The sequence below is a fragment of the Phytophthora ramorum genome, assembly GCF_020800215.1.
Source record: "Phytophthora ramorum isolate Pr-102 chromosome Unknown Phyram_PR-102_s0001, whole genome shotgun sequence".
NCBI classification, from domain to species: Eukaryota; Oomycota; class Peronosporomycetes; order Peronosporales; family Peronosporaceae; genus Phytophthora; species Phytophthora ramorum.
Genome location: NW_027150647.1, coordinates 3,765,748 through 3,784,603, shown reverse-complemented (window position 1 = coordinate 3,784,603; position 18,856 = coordinate 3,765,748). Strand labels below are relative to the sequence as shown.

Below are 18,856 nucleotides of genomic sequence, written 5' to 3'. Positions count from 1 at the left end.
ACAATTGCAGTCAATGCTGGATATGTCGTATTCCGCGATAAACTTACTGTCATTTTTTATACGAACGATCTCGCTGGAACGCCGTCGCAGCGCATACTTCAGGGAGATTCTCCAGAAGCCATTTGGCTATGCCACGGCCTTGCTCCGTTGCGACGTTGGACAAGAGATGGAGTATTGCACCGAAAAACCTTTGAAGTACCTGTCATTATAGTGGCCTACAACATATTCATGAGTGGAGTGGACAGGGTGGATCAGTTGAGAAGCACCAACCCAATTCGACGAAAAGAGAAGTGATTATCAATGAGCGTCCTTACATGGGCGCTAGATTTAGCGCTTACCAACGCTTTCGCGGTCTTCAAAAAGGTTGCAGGACCTCACGCATCACGTGCCACACTGCGTGAATTCAAACGGCGTGTAGTAGAAACGTTGACTGCAGTACAGCGCGCACGTCAGGAGAAAGCGCGCCGGGTACAGCCTGCACCAACAATGCCACTGAACGAAGTGTCAGGAGCTGATGCGAGCTTGCACGCCATTACACCGAACGCTAGGCAACTCAACGCGGAAACTCACATGTTACTTATGCTCACTAAGAGGCTTCTCGAAGAGGCCTTATTCGGGTGCACAGGCTGCCATCGGGGCTTTCATGTCCCGTGCTTCACAGCATTTCACTATTATCGAGACGCACTTACGTCGACCTCTCTCACTGTTCGCTCTCACTTGATGCCGTGTGCGCCGCAGCGGCTGGAGATGCGTCATAAATAGTTTTGATATCACTGTGTAATGATTCGGTAAAAATAATTGCCTGTCTGCCGTGATAAGTAGTTGACCCAAAAAGAGAGATGCGCAAGATTTGACTAAATAAACAAGTTATGCACGACTTGACCTGCGCAGCGTTTGACCCCCAAAAAAATCAGTCCGTCCAAATATATGAACCTTTGAATTATTTATTAATCTTACCATTCTTCATTACCCCAACACTCCGTTGAAGTGGATTCTTGAACAGATGTGAAGTGCAGTTGTGGGGCTCATACATTATGTTTATACGTGGTTCATAATGACGTGGAGATTACGACCACTTCGTGGGTAGTCCTTCGTACTCGCGCCTTCTGGAGCCACATAATCCCGTAATGATCTACACGAGGAGGTCTTTAAATACGCCGTGCTAGAGCCATCACTTGGTTGCAGCATGTCCGAGCTCGCAGTCTCTGGGGAAGAAGACCGCTTAATGATAGACAATTCATCACTTGATGCTTGTTGTCGTGACTTAGGCACTGGTGTCGGCGTCTGGTATCGTCCACGTTTGTGTTTTCGCTTTTTGCGTTTGGTTTGCATGGTACGCTTTCACCTTGCAAGTGGTCTGCTAGTGATCTGTTCGCTCACATGATTCAGCGCCGTACACTTCCACAGAACGTCCAATTTCATCAACCTCATGGCAACGTAAGCGTAACCATCATCTTCATCAGCGCCACTCTTGCTACTGGCACTCTTTCCTCATCTCGTCTTGGCACGCTATTGAGCTAGTTCTCCGCTTTGATCATCCATCGGCGAACGCTTGACCAGAAACGGGCAATCTCGCACATGATGCTCGGCGCTGTGATAGGGAAAGCAACAACCACTATTCTGTTTTTGTCCACTGCTTCCGTGGCCACGGCCAGAACCTCGACCTCTACGTCTACCTTGGCTTGCTCCCTCCTCCCCGGTCACCATAACCGCGACCTCGACCATCACTGATGAAGAAGGTATTGTCCTCACCGTTACCCTTAGATCCTTCCGCCTTTCGCGTTTGCAAGTGGTCGTATGCCATTTTCAGGGCTTGCCGAAGCTGTTCATAATTCGACGGATCGTCAATTATGAACAGCTTCGGCAAGTAGCCAGAACCGCTTGAGCAACATTGTCATCTTCATGGGGTAGAGAGCCGATCAGGAATGCCAGCTTTGCATATTCTTCAACAGATCTGCCGGCCACCGAAATAGTCTCCATAACCCGGCGCATCTCGCTCAAATGATCTGGTAATATTCTCTTGGGTTAGGTCGGAGTCGACTCAGTTTTTCCCTTCCTTCAGCATATTTCAGGTTAGGCTTGCCCATAAAACGTCATTTCAGTCGCTCCATTACTCGGTACGGGGTTGCCTCGTACTTGACGATCTTCATTATCTGGTTAGTCATCGACTCGTAAAGAATCTAAGGCTCCTTAGTCCGTGACGTCTTGCTCGTCCACTCGTCATGATCCGATTGTTTGCTCTTCTCCGGTTCTGTAACGTCATTGTCGCAATATTGCCACAGTTGTTTGCGCTGCAATTCGAGTTGGACTTGCTCCAGCCATATTTCAAAGGCCTTTCCATGAATCGGTTGAATTGACCTCATCTCATCTTTATCTTCCTTCTTTGCGTCGGCCATCATAATTCAATGGCAAGTGTACTTCAGCACTGTTGATCTTGGGCTCATAACCTGACGCAAACAACAGTCGCGTGTGCAGAGCAAATAATCAAAGCTTGCAATTGATTGTTGAGCAGTAGCAAATACTGCCTGCAAGAGGATTGATATTTTGTAGAATGATCTCACAGCTCAAGCTAGTTCTGTTCTCTGTCGCAGCGTAAAAATCACTATATGCCTTCTCGTTAATCATATGTCAACTGCCACTTGAAGTGGACAGCGCATTAAAAACACCGCAAACGTGTGATTCGCATAACAACAGGTGAAAAGCACACGCAAGCAATGATTGGCACATTACTGCTGGTATGATCACACTGACATACGGCGACAGCACATCCGCGTTGCGCTGGGTGTACAACCAGGTGGTGGTCAAGCCACTCACGGTAGCGTTTGTGATGGGAGATGCAGATGCGGCTCAATATAACGCTTTGAGGAGCGTCTTTAGTGCTGACTGTGACTACGTGCACCTAATGTGCTTCTACCACCTCATCGCGAAGGTAGTGGACCGAACCAAGGGGCTGCCAAAAGCAGCTGGCGACGCAGTGCTTGAAGATGTCATTACAGTCGAAGCCCCGAAGAATTCTTCAGTCTCCTAGCTAATGCCCAGCGTCGGTGGTACGCTAACGTCGATCTCCATCCGTTTCATGCGTACTTCTCGCGCGTGTGGCTCAATGATCGCTTCGCGCAATGGCAATGCTTCCAGACGCCGGTAGGTTTTGCAACGATAAACAACCCGGTTGAGCAATTCAACCGGGCGTTGAAACGGGATTATACGACCCACCGACTGCTGAAGATGGGTGAGCTCATGCATCAGCTCGCGGCCTGCTGTCGCCAGCGTGCTGTCGGTGTAGCTGCCTTTGCGACAGAACCGGCGCTGTCGAAAGAGATACTAGCGCGCGTGAAGGCTCTCCGACTGCAACAGCAGCTGCGCGAGGTAGCGGTCCCTCGCATGAGCGTTGACGTTTTGCTCGGCGGATCGACACAGGACATCGTGCACGTGCTCTACAAGCCTCCACCTCGGATCTACAATGCAGCCACGAACACAATGCAAGAAGACATTCAAGTGTCAGCTCAAGTTGGAGTGAACACTGCTCGGATGGAAAGCAAGGACCAACCTGAGACTGGCTGGCCAGTTGACATGGCAAGCCAGAGATGCCCTTGCAACTTCCACTACAAGTATGCGACGTGCGTCCATGCACTGTTTGCGATGCAGTTGCGCGCCAGGATTGATGCGCGTGGGGAAGAGGTGCTGGTGAACAGGCGCTTGCGGAAGCGCACCACAGTTGGCCCAGCACCAATAGGAGCGGGACATCCACCCCTTGTAGGCCCAGCACTCGAGCTTGAGTAGTCAACCTACAGCGCAATAAGGTAGTAGTGACCGTAAGTGAATAGAACGAGAAGGTACCATGGGCATGAGACTTACATTCGACGAACCTAGTGAAACGTTGGCGACCCCCCCCCCCCCCCCCCCCCTCCCACCACCCCTTCGTCCCGTACAAACTGCCCTCCAGCGCGCCTTCCTTCCGGCGCAGCTCGCCCCGCGCGACGTCTTTCACATGTAGCCGAAAAGGCCAGCATGCCAGCCGCCCTTTCCGGTTTTTGACTCCGCCGTTCTCACGGTTCAGGAAGCGTGTGCTGTACCACATCCGAGCTTGTAGTGTCCTCCGGTCACTGACGTCCCTACTAGCGCGCGCAGTCGCGTTCAGCACGCGCTATCGCCGCCGGTAGACGCGCCCCTGTGCTCTGCTCCGCGTGCTGTGCTTTCTGAATGCGAAGCGCATGTGGATCACAGTGTCTGTGTGGACCACATTGCTGCGTATTGCATTGTTGCGTGTCGCAGCTGACGAGGGTGGCTCGTGGAGAAACGGTGACTGTGCCTGCTCGTTCACATTGTGCTGTTCACAGGCCCGTGATTTTTTTCACGGATTTGACTGTGCTTCTCATATTTTCTCCTTGAAGTGGGCAGCCTCGTTAGGACAATTCTATAACGTGGAAAACCCTCCAGCACTTCAGTCCTTTCTCTAGATAAACAACCCACAGACATACACAACCATCTTGTCACAGCACCAACCGTGGGAACCAGTAAACTCTTTTCCCGCAACAATATTCACTTCCCTCGACAAAAAATCACCCCAACGTGTCTGCTCGATGTTGTTGTTGACGCTGCCCTCCCATTCACTCACTCCCACACGAATACTGGACGACGGCACACCGGCGATAATCTTAGCAAATAATTCAGTCGTAATACCTGGAGACCGAAGGTTCCTCTCTATATCGTAAATTGCACTAGAAAGACACTTTGAAAGCCAGCCCGCTGAGTTTGATCACTAACTTTTCTGTCATTCTCTGAATGGCGTGGATCGGGTCCTGATTCACAGCGACGGAATCTCCAAACACCTTTTGTATGAGGTTGCGCTTGCCATTAGCATGAACACGCACAGAATTATTTCCTAGTCGGAGTCTGTTTCCTCGTGGTTTTTGGACTGGGTTCAACCTCTTGTCATGACCTGGTCTATTCCATTCTTGTACAAGTAGCAGCATACGCACACTAGAAACTTGTTCTTTGCTTCCGTCAGCCCCAAACACTATCAACATTCTACAGAACTTGTGTGAATGATCCACTCTAATAGCCCTTTGCCACCGGGATGTTGTCGTGTGCGCTTCGGGCAATCTGGTGCACACATCGGTTTGAGAAGTCCATACCTTTTGAAGAGCCTCATTGTCCAGGCACGGGTGGTTAGTCATGTACTGCTCTACAGACTGCAAGAGGGATGTGACACCCATAGACTTGCGTTTTCAATCTCCGAACAAGCAGGTGCTGTTAAATAGTAATACCGCTTTTACCGACGACGTGTTACGTTGCCTGTTGCACCTGCTAGTCCTTTGGTTTTCTGCATGCTGTCGTACACAAGATCAGAAAGAAACTTGTCTGGTAAGTTAGCAAACCCAAACTTTGGGCTCATTGCCCAAAAAACGGGCCCAGGAATGGGCTCATTGCCCAAAACCAACGTGTATTTTAAATAAATTCTCGACAAGGGCGGCCCGATTGGCTGAAAGCGGTTGCCACTCAAGAGATGGCGATTCCTGGACCGGACACCACCACCACCGCTGTTGCCGCTGTGAGCCCGCCGCGGTTCTCAGGTCATGCCAGGACTGATGTATCGAGCCAGTCGTGCTGCCAATCCAGTGAAGGAGGCGATTGCCAGACCAATGGGTGAGCTGCAGTATCATAGCTTCTCTGCATTAAAGCCCAGCGACGCTAACTCATACACGGCAATGCAGTTGCAGCTCGGAGCTCGTCACGCAGAAGCCCAAGGCCAAGCGCAAACCGTCTGCCGCAGCGCTGAAGCGGCGCATGGCGAACCAGATCCCGGACGAGATTACGAAGGACCCTGAGCTGACCAAGGCCATCGAGCAGGTTCGTTGGCTGGCTGGTTGGCTGTGCAACATTTGTTTGCGATCGTTAACATTAAATTATCTGCCGCTACCATCGTGTGCAGCTACCGTGGAACTACAGTTTCGAGATCCGCAAGACTGTTTGGCGTATCCGCCAGGCTGGAGCTAAGCGCGTGGCACTGCAGTTCCCCGAAGGACTGCTGCTCTACGCCTGCGTCATCTCGGACATCATTGAGCGCTTCACAGGCGCTGACAGTATTATCCTGGGTGATGTACGTTTGGACTACTGACTTGCAATGAGGTGGTGCAGGAATTGAGAATGGATCTTGGGCTGTAGGTTACGTACGGAGCCTGTTGCGTGGACGATCTGAGTGCGCTCGCGCTCGGAGCCGACTTTATGGTGCACTACGGCCACAGCTGTCTGGTGCCGATTGATATCACTTCGATCAAGATGCTTTACGTCTTCGTGGATATTGCCATCGATGTCGAACACGTAAGTAGTGCGAGATGCATGATCCGTTGACCAGCTCAATTTTCATATCGATTTGTTGCATCACTGTACTATTATTTGCTACAGCTCATCGACTGCATGAAGCTGACTTTTGCGCCGGATACCAAGGTCTGTGCTGGCGCTAGTATCCCCTCTACTTCACGCCGGGGCCTAACTCTGTCGAATGCCGCACTTATTGCACAGCTGGCTCTGATGGGAACGATCCAGTTCAGTAGCTCTATTCACCTAGTGTCTTCGAGGCTCAAGGACTATTTCACAAGTATGGTCGTGCCGCAGATCAAGCCGCTGTCCCCAGGAGAGGTGCTGGGCTGCACCTCGCCTGTCATTGAAGGAGTTGACGCGCTTGTGTTCATCGCCGATGGCCGCTTCCACCTCGAGGTTTGTCCGACAGCACGTTTGATGACCGGTTTTGTTCACTTCAGTAACCTACATTGCTATTTGCACAGTCGGCTATGATCATGAACCCGAGCCTGGAAGCGTACCGCTACGACCCATATCCGAAGATGCTTACGATCGAGAAGTACGATCTGCCGCAAATGATGGAGATCCGTCGTGCTGCAATTGACAAGGCTAAGGGAGCCAAAAAATTCGGCGTGGTACTTGGAACTCTTGGACACCAGGGAAACCCGCTGATCCTCGACCACGTGAAGCAGTTGCTTGAGCAGAGTGGCAAGGAGTATTTCGTGCTTTTGCTGTCAGAGCTATTCCCAGACAAGGTAAATTTTCGTGCTGGTTGGAGACAGGTTTCAATCACATCAACTCACATGATGTTATTTACAATGATTTAGCTTGCACGTTTTAAGGATGTCGACGCATGGATTCAGATCGCGTGCCCGCGACTTTCGATCGACTGGGGCTACGCGTTCCCAAAGGTGAGTGCAGGGGGCTGCTAATGAAGTGTGGAGCGCATAAACAACACTGACGAACTGCATCCTATGTATTTCTGCAGCCTTTGCTCACTGCGTACGAGGCTGAAGTGTGTCTGGAGCAAACACAGTGGAAGGAGGGGTCGTATCCGATGGACTTCTATGCCAAGGGAAGTGGGCCCTGGACGAACTATCACGACCGCAAAAAGAGTCAACCTACTGCATGAGCATCAGAGTGTTGTCTCCTTAGCGAGTGCGAGTGGCGATATGCGAATATCGGATTCGTTTTTGCATTTTTGGTGGTTACTCTTTTGTTCGAGCTGTTTTTCGGCGCTATGATAATTCTTGAATCTGTCATAAGCCCATCGATGATTATTCCTGGGCGTGCGAGCGAGTAGTGCTAACGTGGGGTTCATGACAGCACATCAGTCAGATGCATGAATTATGCATGAAAGACACCCCAATACACACCTGGGGCTAAGCACTTGCTCCGCCGGGGGGCTGCTTAGGCCAGTTGTGGGAGATTTTATGGGGCTGCGCGTTGCATCTGGATGAATTTTAAGGATCTCCCTGCATAGCAAATGGAGTAAATGTCAGTACGAGTGATTTCAGCTGTCAAGATAAAGTGTCAATCGGAAATGACGAGCATACTCGAAGATAAGCTCCTTCAGTCGAGCCTCCGTGAGGTCCTCCTTTTCAAAGTCGAAGCTGAAAAAGCTGTCTGCAACAGGCTCATCCTCCATGTTGTGCAGCGATGCCAAATACGGGTGTTCCAATGCTTCCTCGACAGAAATCCGTTTTGCCGGATCAAACACAAGCATGCGCTGCAACAAGTCGACAGCCTCGGGCGAAGCTTTCGGGAAAAGTTTGGCGAACGGCACCCCAGGTCGCACGGGCTGGTTTTTCATGAACCGTTTCGCTCTCTCGCTGACGACAAAGTGCAAGTCCTCCTCACAAGGAGTTCCGATCTTGTCGCAGATGATCTGCAGCTGATGAATGTAATCGTCTCCAGGGAAGAGTGGGGTGCGGCCGAGTAGCTCCGCAAAAATGCAACCAGTCGACCAAATGTCAATCGCCTTGGTGTACTCTCTGGAGGAGAGCATGATCTCAGGTGCTCGGTACCAGCGCGTGACGACGTACTCCGTGAGCTCCATGTTGTCTTCCTCTGGGGCCACGCCTCGCGACAAACCGAAGTCGCACACTTTCAAGTCGCAATTCGAATTCAGCAACAGGTTCGACGGTTTTAAATCACGATGAAGTACGTTTGCCGAGTGGATAAACTTGAGTGCTCTCAAGATCTGGTACAGGAAGTACTGCACGTGATCGTCAGTAAGCGGTTGTCTCGAGTAGATAATTCGGTGCAGATCGGTCTCCATGAGGTCTGCAATGATGTACACGTCTTCAAACTGAGCCAACGATGGCGGTGGCAACAAGTCCACGATAGTGATCACGTTTTCGTGGTCGAAGTGTTGTAAGAGCTTAATCTCACGCAGGATGCGCTTGGCATCCACAAGGTCCTCGAAGGCTCTCGAGATTTTCTTAACTGCTACTTTCTCGTTCGTCTCGGTGTTTTCTGCCGAGCTACAGGTGCATACTTACGGTCAGACATAAGGTGAAAAACATTGCGAACGTCACGTCAGCGAGTTGCTTACATGACCACGCCATAGGCACCACGACCAATGACCTTGATAAATTTGTACTTTTCGTCGATCTGGAAATTCGTGCCTGCTACAACAAAAGAGTAGGTGCCCGGACGAGCAGGGGCGGCCGCGACTGCTGTGGTCGTGCTAGTCTTACGCGTAGAGCTCACTGCATCGCCAACCGGAGCCGACGTTTCAGAGAGGCCGCTGCTCCGCTTGTCGGTCGGCAGTCCTCTTGCTGACAGGCTTCTCGGGGCTGAGAGAGGCGGTGATCCAACTGATTTCAACGGAGAAGAGGAAGCAGGGCCGCTCGGTGTGTAGTTGGCCATGCTGTCTTAGCACTTCCTGTTCCCTTGTGCGAACTGTAGAGTTCAGAACGAGTTTGGCCGACAGAAAACAAGACTAAATATAAGCAACGCTTCGTCTCACCCATCGAGTTCTTAGTTGCCAAGATGGTTGCCAGCCTCACCTTGTTCGCGCTCACGTTGGTCGCAACGTTGTCTGGCTCTGTCGTTGATCTGTCGGACCGGAAGCGGTAGCAGCGGCAACGAGCTCCTTGTGCTGCGACGACACTCTTGACTGTGGCTCACCCTGCGGGTCGAAGGATCAGGGCTTTTTTTCAGCCAACGCGATTCGCTCAAAGGGAAACTCCAAACGGCCCGCGAAATTCCATTGCGAAAGGCCTGTGGAGCTTAAGGCAGCGCCTATTAATAACGGGTTCCCAGCAACGGACACGACCTCCCACCTCCAGTCTGTCAGCCGACCGTTGGAGGAGATCGATCGGCTGCCTGAGGTGCGCTCACAAAGACCCACCAGTTTCAGTCGCATTCACAGCCAACCAAATGCAAAATACACAGCGTGGATCTAATGCAAGAGCATGGATAGATCAACTAGTAGAGTGATGGTCGCTTCAACTTGTAGTTGCCTTTTTCTTTTCCACCAATCGACGTTCTACAAGTCTTCGGATTGGCTAAAAGTATAGATCGTAGTCAGCGAATTCAGCGAATCGCAGGGTCGCCGTGAGGGGGAGATCTTTCGCCCACTGTGCCAACAGAGGAAGAAGGCGAAGAAGCATGGGCCAGGGCCAGAGCGGACTGCCGCGCCAGACGCGCGAGGAGGCCGCCAAGAAGAAGGATGATGCGGCCAAGCAGAAGAAGAAGAAGTTCGAGCCGCGCGGCGGCGCCATGACGCGCAAGCGCCGCAAAAAAAAAGGCCCAGCCGCCGCTGTGCGCATCCCGACCGTGTACCCGACGGCCAAGTGCAAGCTGCGCCTGCTCAAGATGGAGCGCATCAAGGACTTTTTGCTCATGGAGCAGGAGTTTATCCAGAACCAGGAGGTCATGAAGCCCAAGCAGGAGAAGGACGAGGAGGAGCGCTCCAAGGTGGACGACCTGCGCGGCACCCCCATGGGCGTCGGCACGCTCGAGGAGATGATCGACGACAATCACGCGATTGTCTCGTCCTCAGTGGGTCCCGAGTACTACGTGGGCGTCATGTCGTTCGTGAACCAAGACATGCTCGAGCCTGGGTGCTCCGTGTTGCTGCACAACAAGGTCATGTCGGTCGTGGGCATCTTGGCTGACGACACGGACCCCATGGTGAGCGTCATGAAGGTGGACAAGGCGCCGCTCGAGTCGTACGCCGACATCGGCGGACTCGAGTCCCAGATTCAGGAGATTAAGGAGGCGGTGGAGCTTCCCCTCACGCACCCGGAGCTGTACGAGGGCATCGGTATCCGCCCGCCCAAGGGTGTCATTCTGTATGGCGAACCCGGCACGGGCAAGACGCTACTGGCCAAGGCGGTGGCGAACCAGACGTCGGCTACGTTCCTGCGTATTGTGGGCTCTGAACTGATTCAGAAGTACTTGGGGGACGGCCCCAAGCTCGTGCGTGAGATGTTCCGCGTGGCCGACGACCACGCGCCGTCTATTGTTTTTATCGACGAAATTGATGCTGTCGGTAGCAAGCGCTACGACTCGAGCAGCGGAGGAACTCGTGAAATCCAACGTACGATGCTCGAACTGCTGAACCAGCTCGATGGTTTCGACGAGCGCGGCGACGTGAAGGTGATCATGGCGACCAACGCTATTGAGAGCCTTGATCCCGCTCTTATTCGTCCAGGCCGTATTGACAGAAAGGTTTGTAGTGCGAGACAATTTTGTTGTGCTTCTGGCGACCGTCGTTGATGCTAACGATTGTTTCGCATCATTATGTAGATTGAGTTCCCACTACCAGACATCAAAACGAAGCGCCGTATCTTTGGCATCCACACAGGTCGCATGAGCCTCGCAGATGACGTGGATCTGGAAGAGTTCGTGATGTCCAAGGACGAGCTTTCGGGAGCTGACATCAAGGCTGTTTGCACGGAGGCCGGCCTGCTCGCATTGCGTGAGCGCCGGATGCGTGTGACGCAGACAGACTTCCGAAAGGCGAAGGAGAAAGCGCTTTACAAGAAGAAGGCCAACATCCCCGAAGGACTCTATCTATAATCGCATAGAGAGACGAACCACGGCTGTAGCACCCCAGAGCACTTGGGGTGCCGGAGCGAGGGGGCTGCTCGAGACGACCGGGATCGGTATCTTGCCGTTGTTCTTCGATAGGGTCCACGGAAATACCACATTGCAGCTTTGAGCTCTTTGCTTCTTCAACGGGTTTGTGAATTATTGGCACTAACACATTATTTCTGGAGTTCTTACTGTTACAACGGACACGGCTTTCAATCACTGCTCATCGGCCTGATAGACTTGGTCGAAGCGACGAAATTCGTCCTGGCAGCCACGATATTACAGCGAAGCTGGACCTGGAAGTTTTCATTTCGGTGAGGTCCTTGTGTGCGCAGATCGACGTGCTTCGGAACAGACCACGGGACTTTGCGGTGTTCGCACTGGCAAGCTTGACGTCGAATCGGTTCGCCAGGTTCACAAGGTTGAGTCGCTGGCTCTCGAGCAGGACGGCCCGGCGTTTGCCGTCGGGGGTCTGCATGGCCTTGCTGGTGATGGCGTCGTGCACGGACAGCGCGCTGCTAGTGGGGTCGTCGAATGCGTGGCGTCGCCAATTGTGGATGGCGTTGGCCCATTTGATCATGGTCTTGGAGGTGGCGGCGGCGAAGCAGTACACCTGTTCGCGCTTGCCGGCCGACACGAAGGCGCCCGCCTTGTCGCTGCGCTTCACCTCGAGCGCGTGCACCGCGAAGCGGTTCGGACAGAGGCCAACGTTGTCGCTCACGAGCGGCTGCACGCGGATGCGGTGCCTTGTGAGACCGACGGACTCGCGCAGCACGCCGCCCGGCTGGTCGTAGCAGCTCAGCATGCCGTGCTCCAGCACGCAGTACTGGGCCTGCGCACTGCGTTCCTTGGAGAAGACGAGCAGGAAGCCTTCCATCTCACAAGTGAACTAGTGTGATGACAGGCAGCGGAGCGTTGCGCGGTTTCTCCAAAGGAGAAGACAGCCCACCGAAGACAGGCAAACCGGAATGGGCTTTCGACACAGCGAGGCTTGCGCCACCCCAGCTGGCAATGCCACGCTCTTGTCCTCATACGCTGCGGTCTCTGCTGCTTGGTTGACGGTGTCAACTTGACACACATGCCGCCTCTTTACATGGCTCTCTCTTTCCCAGCTGTCGCGGCGTCGTCGACTTGCGCGAGTCCCAACTTGGGAGTCCCAAGTGATCATCGTGTTAAAGAGCACAATCTCTGACGGCATAAATACTGTTTACCGAGAGCGAAGTTTTAGGTGCGAACTAAACTATCATACTTCTTTCCCTCTGCACCTTCAGCTCCTGAAGCACACTTCGTCCTGCTTCACTTTGAAAAGCCGTTCCTGTGTACAGTACTCAGCCAACTCGATCACGGGTTCGACATCTGGTTGCGTAAATTGGCCTGCAGCAGACCACAACAATTTGCCAACGTTAGCGTTTTGCTGCTCGTCATCGCTCTTCACACGCACTGCAGCACCAAACAGGTGCAACCAACACGCTTCAACAGCTCAGGCGAAGAGCAAGCTTCGAGTCTGTTTGAATGGATTGAGCACGTACCGTGACTTTTTCGATGGGCGTGGAGGTGTTTGGACGGTCCGACGAGCGCGAGTGATAATTGTAACCATAAGGCCCGTTTCCGGGCGGTGGCTGAGCTTCACCGTAGCCGCCATTATACTGCTGAGGGTAGGCTCCTGTTAAATTCGGCTGAGGAACAGGATAGTTGGCATTGGGGTAGCCGCCCCATGCGTTCCCGCCAACATTGTTATTGTTGTAGTACTGTCCTCCACCGTAGGCCCCTGGCACGTTCACAGCCGGCGTGGTGGAGTACACCACCACACGCTCGGGGCCTGCATTGTCCATTCCAACTTCACCTTGCTGGACGTCGCCATTCCATGGGCCTGGTTGCTGCGGTAGGTGCTGCATCGGCTGCTGGTTGTATCCACTCCAATGGGGCGGCGCATTCATTCGTCGATCAACTTCATACTCGCGGTAGCCTCCACCAACATTAAACTCCTGGTTGGGGGGCGTTCGTCGACCTCGTCGCACCCGGTTCACCGGTGCGCCGCGTTGCAAGCGAGGATCTGTGCTACCCCTTCCGCCTCGTGTAGCGTCATTGTGTAGTGGGGTTGTCGGTCCGTACGTTGAAGACTCAGTGATTATCGGCTGACCCTTCAGAGAGCTGTTGTACATTTCCGCGACTTCATAGTACTTCCGGGCCGTGCGCTCATGCAGCATTGCTAGCAACTGCTGTGCTCCTAACTGTTTGGCGATTTTCTTGGTCGAAGCAACACCCTGCAAAAAGACGCGTTAGTACAGACAAGCAAAAAGGTTCACGTGCCGCGCAGTTCGTCGTACCTCTGCAACCGTGCTGCCGGCAGTCACAATGGTCTTGAAGAGCTTCACACCCTCACCCTCAACTGGCACCGTATTATAGTTAATGGATACGCCACGGTTCCGGTTCTGATATTCTTGAAGAACTTGTGCTGGTGTCTTGATCGAGAGTTCCATACATGCCTACTCAGTTCACAGGTTTTGTTAGTTGGAACTGTTTTTATGTAATCTACCAAAGATGCGTTCCTGACCTGGAGAACACGCGGATCGCCGACGAACAGAGACTTGAATTCCTCCAAGGTCTGAGCAAAACAAACAACATCAGATGTGGTCTCAATATTGTCCCTATTGAGCAGACCGAAGGTGACAAGGGAAATAAGCCCACCATTGACGGCTGCTTGCCACTTGACGATCCCTTTTCTTGAGTCACTCGCTCCTTGAGCACGTTGTCCAGCTTGCGCTTCTTAGATTGAGCCTGCCACAACAAAACCAGAAGCAATTTCGCTCAGTCTCACTGCATCGCCTGCAAACCCAACAGAGGAGCTGTCACCCTGTTCGAAAGCAACTACATGTAACACCCTTCCTTACGCTACTCAGTTCTTGAGAAGCCAGGGCCAGCAGCGACGGCGACGCCGTTCCCGCCACTTCCGCTCCACTTAAACTCTCTTTCCTCCTGCGTGCAGCGTCCGTCGTCGGCGCGAAAATGCTCAGTGGCGGCACGTGCTGCTTGACGAGGCGGTGGAGCTCCGGCTGCGACAGCGCGCCTTCGACACCCACGTCCAGCGGATACGGTCTCGTCCAGCAGACGACGCCCAATCCGTCGTGCACGTAGCAAGGCAGTCCGGAGCCATGGATGATCCGCTGCCAGCCTGGAGGCAGCGACGCATCTGCGGACGAGGATACGGCGGTGCTTGTGCTGCTGCTATTGCTACTGTTGCTATTGTTGTTGGCGGCGTCCGCTGCCACTGCCGCTGAGCTGAGCTGCATCAGGCCGGTGGCAGACGCGAAGCTGTCCAGGTGCGAGTCGCCCGCCAGCTTGGACGTCCCCGCCATTTTTATTGTGTTTTTAGTCTTCCGCTTTGAAATGGGCTTGCACTGCATTTATGCCAATCCCAAGCCGTTGCCATGCATTTTGACCAATCATAATGCTCAATTATAGGCGAATGGCATTTTGCCAGCACTTAAAACACATAAAAACGAGATAAATAGTCGTAATTTGGTGAGCAATCCAAACTTCAGCTTTGGACACCAAGCAGAAGGTTGGTAGATCCTTGCAGTTCGCTGATGAGATAGGTCGCCGTTGTCGGCAGCTCAGATTCATCACTTGAATCGTCGCCATCGACGTCTGGGAGATCTTGTCTTGCCATACGCAGACGCTCGAGCCGCTCCTTCAGCACACCACGGTGGTCCAGCATGCTGCGCAGGATTTCCTCGCTGGTGCGTCCGCAGGATGGATCGTCGTCCTCCTGCAGGAGCGTATCGTCAAGCGTCGCATCGTGAGACGCCTCGGCGTCTTCCTCCTCCTCAAACACGGAGCAACCATTCTTCTCACGAATCAATTTCGCCGCCTGCTTGGCGATCCTCACGTTCAACGCGCGGTTCTTGCGGCGCAACGCCTGGTTATCCTTCTTCACCTGCTCCAAATACTTGATCTTCCGCTGTGGATTGCTGCTGCAGGCCAGCTTTACATTTTCGGCGTCCGCTCGCTCCGCCTCGGCGATAGCTTCGTCGCGCTGAATTCGCATGGAATTTCGCTCGAGCTCATAGGTTTCCACGAACGTCTTAAGCGTCCGGATGATTCCCCATAGCTCGTGCAGCTTGTGCTGACAGCGCTCGTGGTTCTTCAGGACCGTCATGTCCTCCTCCATGATCATTTCAAACGCTGACGGATTGCCAAATATCGCACTGGTCAAGCGGGAAATGCCTCCATCGCCTTTCAATTCCGGGTCATGTCTTGTTTCAGTCGATCCACTATCATCATTGGAGTCTGTACTGGGACCCTCCAGAGGATTAAAGGTTGTCTGGGCCTGAAGGCGTGCGTTATCCTCCTCTAACCTATGCACTGTGTTCAGAAGCTGTTGATTTTCTTCTGTAGCATTCTTCAGCTGCGCTTCCAGAGTCTTCACGCGGTTGAGCAGCGTGCTCATTGCTGGAGGGGTTTTGTCTTCGCTTGCGCGTGCACTCTTCACCTCCTGCTCATCAGTATTCTCCGTAGCTTCATCGACCAGCGCTAGGTCCTGTGCACATCTACGGAGCGACCCCGATTCGTCTCCATCCAACACCGCCTTCGCCACTAGAAATTGGCTCGAGCACCTTGTTCCTTCTTCGGCGTCCTCAAGCGTCTGGCCTCGAGACCTTTGCGTCTCCTGCGGCACTGCCTGCTCCACCAACCGCTGCAGTCCGTGTAGGCGCTGCTGCATGCTCCACACGAGCGTCTGCATCCGCAGCGACTGTGCGGCCACCTTTGAGCTGTTCTCCACCATAATCGGCCCTTCGGGCTCCACGTCGTCTTCCCACAGCGGCTCGCTCGCCTCCAAGCTATCGACGGAGCTGCCGATGCTGGCGGCCCTTTCCCACGGCTTGAGCTGTTTCGTGGTATCGCTGGTGCAGCTCTCGGCCGGTGACGCAGTGGCACTGCTACTGGGCGTGTCCATGTATTCCTTGGGGACGATCTTGAGCGGCGAGGGCGGCACTTGCGGCGTCGACATTGCGGCGCTTGGAGCACTTTCTGGACTGGCTCGAGGGTTATGATGAAGCCTTCATATAATTGACACCGTTTTATGACCTAAATCGGACTTCAACTTGTCCGACAAGATGTCGCTTCCGTGACTCCAGCGACTGGATATGGCGACGCGAGCTGCATGTGCATATATATAACAGGGGTCGCCACGCTGCATCTACAGCGTAAGGAGTCCGAGGACTTCTCTTGTTGCATGCAGTGCTGGAGCGTCGCCTGCTTTCACCGGTCCATTTTCCGGCGCTGGCACCGACGGAAAATGGAGCGACTCACTGGTCGCTGGTGAAAGTGTCCTCCGTCAACACACTGTAAGGAGATGTACCTATCCTTTTTGCAGAGAGAGACTACCTGCGTCGATTCGGTGGATGCCAGTCATCGGACGGCGGGGCAAGGACGCTGCTCGTCGCCGTGAGGCTTGACTCAACCACGGTGTCGATCGCGCGCATTTCTGGCATCTACCGCCCTATCCCCACCAAGTGTGTGGCCGCCTGCCCGCAGCGCGCGTTGTCGTAGGGCGAAGGCGAAGGTGGTGGCGATGCCTTCATGCCCTTCTTCCCGCATGCAGCATGCCGACTTCGCGCCATCGCATTGCTCATGGCCTTCCTTCCACCTTGGCCGGCGCGTCGGGCGCTTGAACTTGGATTTTGCTCGCTTCTAGCTGGCTGCTGATAGAGCAAAAACTGTACTCACTACAAAGTCCAAGTGTCGCTCCAGAACCCTACAGAGTCCAAGAGAAACTCCAGGTCCACGCAAGGGCAGCCGTAGGTCGAGCGCACTTCGCAATCGTTACGATCGAGGAACGCCCGCAGCTCTTTCCAGCCTTGAAGCCATTAGCAGCCGCAGCGCAGCCACCCGTTCCCACCCCGCGCCCCCATGATCGAGTCTGAAGTGGCCGAGACGCTCATGAGCCTGTCGGCGCCCGACGAGCGCAAGTTCGCCGACAACCCGCTGTACGCTTCCGAGCCTCCGTCAGCGTCCTGGCAGGCCAGCAAGAAGCGCGCGTTCGCGGCCTTCGACGCGGGTGTGGCCAGTTCGCTGCCTTCTTCCAGCTTCCTGCAGTCACGCGCCGAGCCCTACGGCTCGCCGCTCTCGCTACTGCAGCACAAGATCCAGGAACGCCCACTCACGTCCATGATCCCTGGCCGCGAGGATGCCGACAGCAGCAGCAGCGACGTGGATATGGACTCGAGCGAGGCTAGCGACGAGGCCCCCGAGCGACACGCCTGGTCCGCCTACCCCTCGCCCTTCGACGGTCTCGTGGCCGCGGCGGCCTCCAACCAGGACGACAACGACAGCTACTCGTCCAACAGCAGACCCATCTCGATCCCCATGCGCGGCGGCAACAACAGCAGCAGCAGCAGCTCGATGCGATACCGCGAGCCGTTGTCCTCCTCGTTCGACCGCACGTACTCGTCGTCCTACGGCAAGAAGCACAAGGGTAGCAGCCTGTCGCGTGTGCAGGAGGACGAGTCGTTCCTCGGCCGCGACTGCAGCCCTACCGGCGTCGAGGAGGAAAGCACGTGGTACGACAGCGACTACAAGCAGCGCGTGCGTCTGGCCTCCGTGTGCTCGTCCGAAGGCAGCGAGTACGGCGGGCTGGGCCGCCAGCACCTCGAGGAGTTCATCCGCATGGAGATCTCGGCAGCAAACGAGAGCGAGCACCACAGGGAAGGCTCCTCGCCAGCGTCCGATGGAAAGTACATTGGCAGCTACTCGCCCGAGGCCCGGAGAAAACGCATCGAGCGCTTCCTCGAGAAGCGCAAGCGCCGCGTCTGGGCCAAAAAAGTGGACTACGACGTGCGCAAGAACTTTGCCAACTCGCGCCTGCGCGTCAAGGGCCGCTTCGTCAAGAAGGAGGACGAGGAGCTGCTGTGCCAGCTCCTGAGCTACACGTGAGAACTAGGCCAGGCCTCCGTGTGGCGAGCGTTTAAAGTGTACCGACCCAACTGCATGTACGTAGCTCGACGCGAGCACTAACCAACCACCTAGCATTATCAATCCACAAAAAAGAATTCCCCAACATCCCCAGCTCTTCCGGCGTCACCTTCCCGTCGGCCTCTGCGAGCCAGCAGATCCTGGGTGATGGGCTACCGCTGCCGATCGGCACGTGGCCATCGCCGCGGTCCATTGCGGATACCACGACCTGCTTGGCGGCCAAGCCTTGGCTGGTCATGGCCATGGCTGGCAATGCCGCGGGGCGAAACATCGCACTCGTGGATTGAATGTCCATGCATGAGGCAGGCTGCCCGTGCCCTAGTTGAAGCCAGCACCTGCTTAACCCAGCGATCGATGGAAGGCTCGGCGCCGTAGGCAGGAAGTTATCCGCCACTCCCTCTGCAACGAAAGAGTGCGCGACGCGCGCCATTGTTTCCTGGTGGCGGCAGAGCTTGCAGCCACTGCGGTATTGACAATACTTTCTGCAGGCTTTGGGACAAATACTCCGAAGGTACAAATATCGGAAGAACGG

General features: G+C 54.3%; 7 protein-coding genes across 7 annotated transcripts; 3 read left to right on the top strand and 4 right to left on the bottom strand.

Moving 5' to 3' along the window:
• Positions 1-5,506: 5,506 nt before the first annotated feature.
• Positions 5,507-7,432, top strand: KRP23_906 (2-(3-amino-3-carboxypropyl)histidine synthase subunit 1; the record flags this gene model as incomplete). The annotated part of the gene is made up of 9 exons (XM_067894358.1): positions 5,507-5,646; positions 5,715-5,850; positions 5,933-6,100; positions 6,166-6,321; positions 6,406-6,447; positions 6,523-6,717; positions 6,786-7,055; positions 7,128-7,211; positions 7,289-7,432. 9 exons carry the CDS (start codon positions 5,507-5,509, stop codon positions 7,430-7,432), a joined length of 1,335 nt encoding a protein of 444 aa, XP_067751472.1.
• A 145-nt stretch (positions 7,433-7,577) lies between these two features.
• Positions 7,578-9,174, bottom strand: KRP23_905 (Extracellular signal-regulated kinase 1; the record flags this gene model as incomplete). Its single annotated transcript, XM_067894347.1, has 4 exons — positions 7,578-7,605; positions 7,677-7,775; positions 7,857-8,786; positions 8,858-9,174. 4 exons carry the CDS (start codon positions 9,172-9,174, stop codon positions 7,578-7,580), a joined length of 1,374 nt encoding a protein of 457 aa, XP_067751471.1.
• Positions 9,175-9,918: 744 nt separating this feature from the next.
• Positions 9,919-11,334, top strand: KRP23_904 (26S proteasome regulatory subunit 4-like protein B; the record flags this gene model as incomplete). Its single annotated transcript, XM_067894336.1, has 2 exons — positions 9,919-10,983; positions 11,062-11,334. 2 exons carry the CDS (start codon positions 9,919-9,921, stop codon positions 11,332-11,334), a joined length of 1,338 nt encoding a protein of 445 aa, XP_067751470.1.
• Positions 11,335-11,572: 238 nt separating this feature from the next.
• KRP23_903 (uncharacterized protein) lies at positions 11,573-12,226 on the bottom strand (the record flags this gene model as incomplete). The annotated part of the gene is made up of 1 exon (XM_067894325.1): positions 11,573-12,226. One exon carries the CDS (start codon positions 12,224-12,226, stop codon positions 11,573-11,575), a length of 654 nt encoding a protein of 217 aa, XP_067751469.1.
• A 464-nt stretch (positions 12,227-12,690) lies between these two features.
• On the bottom strand, positions 12,691-14,705 carry KRP23_902 (uncharacterized protein; the record flags this gene model as incomplete). The annotated part of the gene is made up of 6 exons (XM_067894314.1): positions 12,691-12,723; positions 12,879-13,613; positions 13,677-13,835; positions 13,904-13,954; positions 14,038-14,127; positions 14,241-14,705. The coding sequence occupies 6 exons, from the start codon at positions 14,703-14,705 to the stop codon at positions 12,691-12,693; spliced, it is 1,533 nt and encodes a 510-aa protein (XP_067751468.1).
• A 182-nt stretch (positions 14,706-14,887) lies between these two features.
• KRP23_901 (uncharacterized protein) lies at positions 14,888-16,360 on the bottom strand (the record flags this gene model as incomplete). The annotated part of the gene is made up of 1 exon (XM_067894302.1): positions 14,888-16,360. One exon carries the CDS (start codon positions 16,358-16,360, stop codon positions 14,888-14,890), a length of 1,473 nt encoding a protein of 490 aa, XP_067751467.1.
• A 902-nt stretch (positions 16,361-17,262) lies between these two features.
• Positions 17,263-18,285, top strand: KRP23_900 (uncharacterized protein; the record flags this gene model as incomplete). Its single annotated transcript, XM_067894290.1, has 1 exon — positions 17,263-18,285. One exon carries the CDS (start codon positions 17,263-17,265, stop codon positions 18,283-18,285), a length of 1,023 nt encoding a protein of 340 aa, XP_067751466.1.
• Positions 18,286-18,856: the final 571 nt, after the last annotated feature.